This window comes from Stegostoma tigrinum, chromosome 6, assembly GCF_030684315.1.
Source record: "Stegostoma tigrinum isolate sSteTig4 chromosome 6, sSteTig4.hap1, whole genome shotgun sequence".
Classification (NCBI taxonomy): Eukaryota; Metazoa; Chordata; class Chondrichthyes; order Orectolobiformes; family Stegostomatidae; genus Stegostoma; species Stegostoma tigrinum.
In genome coordinates, this window is record NC_081359.1 from 108,990,619 (window position 1) to 109,001,524 (window position 10,906).

At 44.0% G+C, this 10,906-nt stretch overlaps 1 protein-coding gene across 1 annotated transcript; it reads right to left on the minus strand.

The window, feature by feature from the left end:
* Positions 1-5,740: 5,740 nt before the first annotated feature.
* On the minus strand, positions 5,741-6,685 carry LOC125453588 (olfactory receptor 52E2-like). Its single transcript, XM_048533354.1, has one exon. It carries the CDS (start codon positions 6,683-6,685, stop codon positions 5,741-5,743), a length of 945 nt encoding a protein of 314 aa, XP_048389311.1.
* Positions 6,686-10,906: the final 4,221 nt, after the last annotated feature.

The following is a 10,906-nucleotide window of genomic DNA, read 5'->3' on the forward strand; positions in this document are numbered from 1 at the left end:
TTCATCCACAAGATCATTCTTGTAAGCCTCCTGTGGACCCCTCCAAGGCCAACATGTCCTTTACTTTATACAGGGCCCAAAACTGTTCACATTATTCCAAATATGGTCTGACAACAGCCTTACACAGACTCAACGGTACATTTCTGCTCTTGTATTTACATAGAACATAGAACATTACAGCACAGAACAGGCCCTTCGGCCCTCGATGTTGTGCCGACCTGTCATACCGATCTCAAGCCCATTTAACCGACACTATTCCATGTACGTCCATATGCTTATCCAATGACGACTTAAATGTACCTAAAGTTGGCGAATCTACTACCGTTGCAGGCAAAGCGTTCCATTCCCTTACTACTCTCTGAGTAAAGAAACTACCTCTGACATCTGTCCTATATCTTTCACCCCTCAATTTAAAGCTATGCCCCCTTGTGCTCGCCGTCACCATCCTAGGAAAAAGGCTCTCCCTATCCACCCTATCTAACCCTCTGATTATTTTATATGTTTCAATTAAGTCACCTCTCAATCTTCTTCTCTCTAACGAAAACAGCCTCAAGTCCCTCAGCCTTTCCTCGTAAGACCTTCCCTCCATACCAGGCAACATCCTAGTAAATCTCCTCTGCACCCTTTCCAAAGCTTCCACATCCTTCTTATAATGCGGTGACCAGAACTGTATGCAATACTCCAAGTGTGGCCGCACCAGAGTTTTGTACAGCTGCAGCATAACCTCTTGGTTCCAGAACTTGATCCCTCTATTAATAAAAGCTAAAACATTGTATGCCTTCTTAACAGGCCTGTCAACCTGGGTGGCAACTTTCAAGGATCTGTGTACATGGACACCGAGATCTCTCTGCTCATCTACACTACTAAGAATCTTACCATTAGCCCTGTACTTTGCCTTCCGGTTACTCCTACCAAAGTTCATCACCTCACACCTGTCTGCATTAAACTCCATTTGCCACCTCACAGACCAGCTCTGCAGCTTATCTATGTCTCTCACAACCTACAGCATCCTTCGTCACTATTCACAACTCCACCGACCTTAGTGTCATCTGAAAATTTACTAACCCATCCTTCTACGCCCTCATCCAGGTCATTGATAAAAATGACAAACAGCAGTGGACCCAACACCGACACTAGTGGTACACCACTAGTAACTGGTCTCCAGGATGAACATTTCCCATCAACTACCACCCTCTGTCTTCTTTCAGCAAACCATTTTCTGATCCAAACTGCTATATCTCCTACAATCCCATTCCTCCGCATTTTGTACAATAGCCTATTGTGGGGAACCTTATCGAACGCCTTGCTGAAATCCATATACACCACATCAACCGGTTTACTCTCATCTACCTGTTTGGTCACCTTCTCAAAGAACTCAATAAGGTTTGTGAGGCACGACCTTCCCTTCACAAAACCGTGCTGACTATCCCTAATCAATTTATTCTTTTCTAGATGATTACAAATCCTATCCCTTATAACCTTTTCCAACACTTAACCAACAACTGAGGTAAGGCTCACTGGTATATAATTACCAGGGTTGTCTCTACTCCCCTTCTTGAACAGGGGAACCACATTTGCTATCCTCCAGTTGTCTGGCACTATTCCTGTAGACAATGACGAGTTAAAGATCAATGCCAAAGGCTCGGCAATCTCCTCCCTGGCTTCCCAGAGGATTCGAGGATAAATCCCATCCGGCCCAGGGGACTTATGTATCTTCACCCTCTGTAGGATTTCTAATACCTCTTCCTTGTGAACCTCAATCCCACCTAGTCTAATAGCCTGTATCTGAGTATTCTCCTCGACAACATTGTCGTTTTCTAGAGTGAATACTGTTGAAAAATATTCATTTAGCGCTTCCCCATCTCATCTGACTCCACACACAACTTACCACTACTATCCTTGATTGGGCCTAATCTTACTTTCGTCCTTCTTTTATTCCTTAAGTACCTATAGAAAGCCTTAGGGTTTACCCTGATCCTATCTGCCAACAACTTCTCATGTCTCCTCCTGGCTCTTCTGAGCTCTCTCTTTAGGTCTTTCCTGGCTACCTCATAGCCCTCAAGTGCCCCAACTGAGCCTTCACATCTCATCCTAACATAAGCCTTCTTCTTCCTCTTGACCAGAGATTCCACCTCCTTCGTAACCATGGCTCCCGCACTCTACAGCTTCCTCCCTGCCTGACAGGTACATACTTATCTAGGACACACAGGAGCTTTTCGTTGAATAAGCTCCACATTTCTAATGTGCCCATCCCCTGCAGTTTCCTTCCCCATCCTATGCTCCCTAAATCTTGCCTAATCTCATCGTAATTGCCTTTCCCCCAGCTATAACTCTTGCCCAGTGGTATACACCTAGCCCCTTTCCATCACTAAAGTAAACATAACAGAATTGTGATCGTTATCACCAAAGTGCTCACCTACGTTCAAATCTAACACCTAATACCCAGTACCAAATCTAATGTGGCTTTGCCCCTCGTTGGCCTATCTACATACTGTGTCAGGAAGCCCTCCTGCACACACTGGACAAAAACTGACCCATCTATAGTACTCGAACTATAGTGTTCCCAGTCAATATTTGGAAAGTTGAAGTCCCCCATGACAACTACCCTGTCTCTCTCACTCCTATCGAGAATCATCTTTGCTATCCTTTCCTCTACATCTTTGGAACTATTCGGAGGCCTGTAGAAAACTCCCAACAGAGTGACCTCTCCTTTCCTGTTTCTAACCTCAGCCCATACTACCTCAGTTGACGAGTCCCCAAACATCCTTTCTGCAACTGTAATACTGTCCTTGACCAACAATGCCACACCTCCCCGCCTTTTACCATCTTCTTTGTTCTTACTGAAACATCTAAATCCCGGAATCTGCAACAACCATTCCTGTCTGTGATCTATCCATGTCTCCGAAATGGCCACAACATCGAAGTCCCAGGTACTAACCCATGCTGCAAGTTCACCCACCTTATTCCGGATGCTCCTGGCATTGAAGTAGACACACTTCAAACCAACTTCTTGCTTGCCGGTGCCATCTTGCTTCCTTGAAACTTCATTTCGGACCACCCTACTCTCAACCTTTTCTATAGTCGAACTACAATTTTGGTGCCCATCCCCCTGCTGAATTAGTTTAAACCCACCCAAATAGCCTTAGCAAATTTCCCCCCCAGGATATCGGTACCCTTCTGGTTCAGGTGAAGACCATCTTGCTTGTAGAGGTCCCACCTACCCCAGAAAGAGCCCCAATTATCCAAGAATCCAAAACCCTCCCTCCTGCACCATCCCTGTAGCCACGTGTTCAACTCCTCTCTCTCCCTATTCCTTGCCTCACTAGCACGTGGCAAATGAACTTGAAATGAACTTTAACATCACTGTTGCTTTCCTAGCTGTCAGCTGATCCTGTATGTTAACCTCAAGAGAATCCTGAACTCGGATTCGAAAGTTCCTTTGTGCTTCAGGTATTTGAAGCTTTTCCCGATTTAGCATGCCTCAATTCTTCCTACCAAAATACATAACCTCACACTTTCCCATGTTGTATTTCATCTGTCACTCCTTTGTCCATTCTCCTAGTCTGTCCCAGTCCTTCTGCAGCCTCCCCACTTCCTCAGCACTACCTGTCCCACCTCCTATCTTTGTGCCATCTGCAAAACTAGTAATAGTCCTCTCAGTCCCTTTATCCAGATCATTGATATATAGTGTGGTTAGTTGTGGTCCCAATACTGACTCTTGTGGAGCTCCACTAGTCACAGGCTGTGATCCTGAAAAGAACCTCTTTATCTGCACACTCTGCCTTCTGCCAAGCAGCCAATCCTCTATTTATGCCAGCAATTTGCCCCCAACATCAAGGGCTCTTATCTCCACATTCTAGTGCTGTCAGGTTGAACTTCTTGTTTTCAGGCACTAATCCTAAAGCATACTCACATATAAGCACCAGTGAAAGTGGCAAGCCAAGTGTTTTGGCACACTGCGCTCCCAGTCTGTACAGCCACCTCTTTCCCTTTAATATGTCGGCATGTTCGTGCTTGCATTCAAGTTGCATTCATTCCTTTAAGGTGCAATAATTGGTCTGATAGGCAGGGTTTCTGACCACAGTTTGCACCTTTCCTGAATACATTACAGTATTGGTCCAAACAGAGCTCAACTTGAGAGGAAGGACATAAAACAAAGTCATGCTGAGGTTGTACATTAGTGAAACATTTTCTGGAACACTATATCCAGTTCAGGTTGCCCAGTTATAGGAAAGATATTATCAAGCTGGAAAGGGTACAGAAGAAATTTACCAGAATGTTGCTGAGTGTGGAAGATCTGAGTTATAGAGAAAGGCTGGATAGGCTGGGACTTTTTTTCACTGGAGCTATAGGAGTTTGAGAGGCAACCTGATAAAAGTTTATAAAATAATGAGAGGTATAGATAGAGCTAATGGTAGCTGTCTTTCCCCTAGGACGGAGGCACATTCTTCAGGTGAGAGGAGCGGGATTTGAAAAAGACATGAGAGGAAAATTTTTTATACACAGGGTAGTTTGCGTGTGGAATGGACTTCCTGAGGAAGTGGTTGATGTGGGTACAATTACAATGTTTAAAAAAAATTTGGATAAGTACATGATTAGGAAAGGTTTTGGAGGGATACAGGCCAGGAGCAGGCAGGTGGGACTAGTTTAGCTTGGGATTACGTTCAGCATGGACTGATTGGACCAAAAGGTCTGTTTCCTGTACTGTATGATCCTATGACTCTCTAAGTGCAGAGAATACTGGAGAAACTCAGCAAGTCTGGCTGAAATAGCACTGTAGAGCTGGATGAACACAGCAGGCCAAGCAGCATCAGAGGAGCAGAAAGACTGACGTGTCAGGCCTAGACCCTTCTTCAGAAAAGGTCTGGCTGAATCTGTGGAGAGAGAAACAGAGAGTATAATTCAAATTTGGAACAATTCTGGAAAAATATCATACCAGATGTGAAACATGAGCGAGATGAAGAATAGGGGATATAGTTTAAGAATAAGCAGATTCCCTTTATAGAAACAGACTGGGGTGGGGGGAGCTTGGATTTTATGTTCTCTTGAAAGGTCACTGATGTGTGGAATTTCCTCACCTTGGAGTTACTGTCATCTGGGTCTTTCAATTAATTCAAGGTTGACATTGATACATATTTGATTTGAAGGTTATTTTGGGTAGGGGACAATCAGAAAAGTGGGAATGAGGCCCAAGCAGATCAGCCATTATCTCATTGAATGGTGCAACAGGCTTGATGGGCCAAAGGACCTGCAATTGTTCCTAAATCTTAAGTTCCCAGAGCAAGACTTCAAAATGGGGACTGAAGAAAATCAGACAGGTTGGCCCCTTCATCTCTCCAACATTGCTTAATCTGAAGGTCACTCGTGAATAAGGTCAATGCAGATGGACGATTTTAGAGCATTTTAAAAAACTCATTCATAGCATGTGGGCATCACGTTGCGAGCATTTATTGCCCATCACTAATTGTCCTGAGGGAAGGAGAAATATCATTCACATTTCTATGGGTCTGGAGTCAAATGTAGGTCGGACCAGATTTCCTTCACTAGAAGGTATTAGTGACCTAAATGTTTTTTTTCCCTGACAATCAACATAGTTATATTCTTAATTTCAAGTTATTTATTGTTGAATTCAAATTCCAGATTTGAAACCCGGTCCACAGAGCATTACTTCAGACTCTAGATTAGTAGGTGAGCAATAATACCACTAGGCCATTGTGTCCCCTCAATGTGTTGAGCTCATTCATGATCTGTCCGTAACTCTCCTCCTTCCCAGCAGCTTGAGGAAGCTATTCCGGATTTCCTTTGTCCTCACACCGTAGATGATGGGGTTGAAGATGGGCTGGAAGATGGCGAAGGTGAGAGCCACCACAAAGTGCAGTTCAGAAGTGAAGATGCTGGGGACCAGATACATGGTGAATTCGAAGAGAGCGCTGGTGTAGAACAGCATCAGGATGCAGCAGTGACTGGTACAGGTGTTGAGCGCTTTGCTGCGGGCCTCTCCCTGGCCAGTGTGGAAGGCCACTTTGAAAATTTTGATGTAGGAGAAGATGATGAGGGAGCTGTCCGGCAGGGTGATGAGGAAGGACAGAGGGTAGGTGATGGCATCACTTGCTGTCACGCCTTGACAGGCCAGTTTGGAGAGAGAGCCATAATTGCAGTAACAATTCTGGATAAAGTTGGAGCCACAGAAGGTGGCTTGGGTCAGTAAGGCTGCCACTGCAACAAAGCACATGGCTCGGAGGAAAATAATCAGGGCCACCGCGGACAGAACATAACGGAGCTTCAGCTTGTGATAGTTAAAGGGCTGGCAAATGGCCACATATCGGTCGTAGGCCATAGCCACCAGAAGTGTTGATTCACTTAACGCTATACAGTAGACAAAAAACATCTGGGTGACACATGCCTCCAGGGATATAACCTTGGATTGAAGTGAATACATGGCCAAAATCTTGGGGATGGTCACACTACTGAGCATGATGTCAATGCCGCTGAGAATGCAGAGTAGGTAATACATGGGACCTTGGAGATTGGGCTCAGTCTTAACCAGGAAAATGATGGTCAGGTTGGCTGTAATGATGATGATATACACCAAGAGAAAGGAGATGAATATCACAAGGTCATGCCCATCGCCATTAGGGACACCTTGCAGGATGAACTCAATGTGTCGCAAGGCACTGTGATTCATGTTCAGCCAAATCTTGGCTCCTCACCTTCATCCAGAGGGATCTGGAATTGAGATCAAACAAAGGGTTGGTTCATAACTGGGATTGAACTTGGCCTACATACTGCTGATGTGGGCCATAATCTCACAGGTTTTCATCTTAGAATTATCAGGACTAAGACATAACATATTTAATGCATGTAAAGGGGAGATAAAGATAAATTATTTCCACTGTTTATGTATTCTGGCACTAAAGGGCTTAGCTTGAGAATTAAGGCTAGACTGTTCAGGAGAGATGTTAGGAAGCACTTGTGGGTGGTAGGGGTTTAGAACTCTCTTCCACAGTGTGGATGCTGGATCAGTTGTTAATTTTAAATCTAAGATAGATTTTTTTTGTTAAGCCAAGATATTAAGGAATATGGGCCAAAGGCAGGAATATGGAGGCCACAGATCAGCCATGATATCTTTGAATGGCAGAACAGGCTCGAAGGGCTGAATGGCCTGCTCCTGATTTTGGGAACAGGAGCAGGTGGCTGATTTTATTCAAATTGAGTTCAAGTTCCTCCTTCTGCCACAATGGGTTTTATTAGCCAGGGAGTGTTAGCCAGGGCTCATGCTTTTTGGCCCAATGAGATACAACTACACCGTCACCTCCCCTTAAGCAAATGCAACCACATGAACAAGGAAAAAATGTAGGCCACTCTGTCGTTTCAGCCTGCTCAGCTGTTCAATAGGAGCATGGCTGAACTGATTTTAACTTCACCTCTACATTCCTGTGTATCCCCTGATAATCTTTCATCACCTCTGTGACTGTTTTTTGATTGGTGCAGTTTTGTTGGACTAAAGGGCCTTTTTCTGCACTGTGGACCTCTATGAATGTATGATTTGGCAACATGTACCATACATACCTTTCCCAGTTTCTGACCCACTGTTAATCCAACAACCACAAGGTAAGTTTTCAATTTATTTTTGTGAGGTCAAGATAAGCATAACTTTTAGGGTCGGGTGCCACTTCAGAACTTAGAACATAGAACATAGAACATAGAGCAGTACAGCACAGAACAGGCCCTTCAGCCCACAATGTTGTGCCGACCATTGATCCTCATGTATGCACCCTCAAATTTCTGTGACCATATGCATGTCCAGCAGTCTCTTAAATGACCCCAATGACCTTGCTTCCACAACTGCTGCTGGCAACGCATTCCATGTTCTCACAACTCTCTGTGTAAAGAACCTGCCTCTGATATCCCCTCTATACTTCCTCCAACCGGCTTAAAACTATGACCCCTCGTGTTAGCCATTTCTGCCCTCGGAAATAGGCTCTGGCTATCAACTCTATCTATGCCTCTCATTATCTTGTATACCTCAATTAGGTCCCCTCTCCTCCTCCTTTTCTCCAATGAAAAGAGACCGAGCTCAGTCAACCTCTCTTCATAAGATAAGCCCTCCAGTCCAGGCAGCATCCTCGTAAACCTCCTCTGAACCCTCTCCAAAGCATCCACATCTTTCCTATAATAGGGCGCCCAGAACTGGACGCAGTATTCCAAGTGCAGTCTAACCAAAGTTTTATAGAGCTGCAACAAGATCTCACCACTCTTAAACTCAATCCCCCTGTTAATGAAAGCCAAAACACTACATGCTTTCTTAACAACCCTGTCCACTTGGGTGGCCATTTTAAGGGATCTATGTATCTGCACACCAAGATCCCTCTGTTCCTCCACACTGCCAAGAATCCTATCCTTAATCTTGTACTCAGCTTTCAAATTCGATCTTCCAAATTGCATCACCTCGCATTTATCCAGGTTGAACTCCATCTGCCACCTCTCAGCCCATCTCTGCATCCTGTCAATGTCCCGCTGCAGCCTACAACAGCCCTCTATACTGTCAACGACACCTCCGACCTTTGTGTCATCTGCAAACTTGCTGATCCATCCTTCAATCCCCTCATCCAAGTCATTAATAAAAATTACAAACAGTAGAGGCCCAAGGACAGAGCCCTGTGGAACACCACTCACCACTGACTTCCAGGCAGAATATTTTCCTTCTACTACCACTCGCTGTCTTCTGTTGGCCAGCCAATTCTGTATCCAAGCAGCTAAGTTCCCCTGTATCCCATTCCTCCTGACCTTCTGAATGAGCCTACCATGGGGAACCTTATCAAATGCCTTACTGAAGTCCATATACACCACATCCACAGCTCGACCCTCATCAACTTTTCTAGTCATATCCTCAAAATACTCAATAAGGTTTGCGAGGCATGGCCTGCCCCTCACAAAGCCGTGTTGACTGTATTTGATCAAGCCATGCTCTTCCAGATGGTCATAAATCCTATCCCTCAGAATCCTTTCTAACACCTTGTAGACGACAGACGTGAGACTTACTGGTCTGTAATTGCCGGGGATTTTCCTATTTCCTTTCTTGAAGAGAGGAATTACATTTGCCTCTCTCCAGTCCTCAGGTACGACTCCAGTGGAGAGCGATGATGCAAAGATCTTCGCAAGTGGCGAAGCAATTGCATTTCTCGCTTCCCAAAGCAGCCGAGGACAAATCTGGTTTGGGCCTGGCGACTTGTCAATCTTAATGTTTGACAAAATTTTCAGCACATCAGCTTCCTCTATCTCTATCCATTCCAGCATGCACACCTTGATCTCGAAAGTTGAGGTTGAGACTTTAGTGCAGCATTGAGGGAGAATGGCACTATCTGAAGTAATATTAAACCAAATTCATATCTTCCTGCTCAGTTGGACATGAAATATCCCAGAGAAAGAGAAATTGCTGGAAAAACTCAGCAGATCTGGCAGCATCATGCTGATTTCTTCTAGCAATCTGTTTTAGTTTTTGATTGCCAGCACCCACAGTTCTTTGGTTTGTTTGGTTAGGGGTTTATGAATGTGACTGGAGACAAAGTGGTTATCTCTGGTCTCCTGGTCAATATCTATCCTGCAATCAGCAATGTATCAGATCACAGATTGTCATTTTGCTGTGTGTGGGAACTAGCAGCACCAATCTAGCTGCATTTCCCAGATTGCAACAGCGAAAACAAAAGAACGTCACTTGCTGTAGATTATGCTGAACATTTGCTGATTACGAGAAGTGCTAAATAAACGCATCAATTTCCTCTGATAACTACAAAATTAACCTTACTCATTGATACACTGCATCCCCTCTCTCCTGGGATTGGAAACTTGCACCTGCTTCCACTGGCCCTGTTTTAAAATTAAGCATCTTCCTAATTCAATCCACGGCCAAAAATACTGAAAAGTAAAAGTATGGTCTTCACAATAGAGTCTTACTGCAAAGAAGGAGGCCATTTGGCCCATTGTACCTGTTCTGGCTCTTTGAAAGAGCAAATCAATTACCCGACACTCCTTTTTCACTAATGCCCTGTTCTGCATCCTTTTCCAATATGCAGTCAATGCTGTTTTGGAAGTTCCTATCGATTCTGTTTCCACTGCCCTACTCAGGCACTGTGTTCCAGATGACAATAATTTACTGCATCAAAAACAGAATTAGGCCATTTGGCCCTTCAAGCTAGCCCTGTCATTCAATAAGTTCACAGCTGATCTGATTTTAACCTCAACTCTACATTCTTTTAGATCCCCAATAATCTTTCATCCCCTTGGTCATCAAGAGTTTATCAATCTATCTCTGGTTTAAAAATATTTAAATATTTTGCATCCACTGCCTTTTGAAAAAGGAAATTCCAAATATTCACAACACTTTTCAGTGAATTTCATTTTCTGCTTCTCTCTCCTATACGGGTGATCCTTATTTTTAAACTATGGCCCTCTCGTTCTAGATTTTCCCATAAGAGGAAGCGTCTTTTCCATTTTCATCCGGTCAAATTCCCTCAGGATCTTTTATGTTTTAATTAAGTTGTCTCTGACTGTTCCAAACACCACCCTGTCTAATCTTTCCACAGAAGGCATTCTGCTAACTCTAGGTTTAATCCAATACAACAAAGAACTGCAGATCCTGGAAATCTGAAACAAAAACAGAAATGCTGAAGAAGGGTTACTAAATTTGAACTGTTAACACTGCCTTCCCTCCATTGATGCTGTCACACTGGTTGAGTTTGTCCAGCAATTTTTCTTTTTGTATTATTCGAGTTAGCTTTCCCTGAACTGTTTCCAATGCTTTAATATCCTTCTGTAAGTGCGGTGACTAGTACAGATTCCAGATGCAGTCTCACCAAAGCCCTGTAAAACTGAAGCATAATATCCCTACTCTTGCATTCAATCCCCC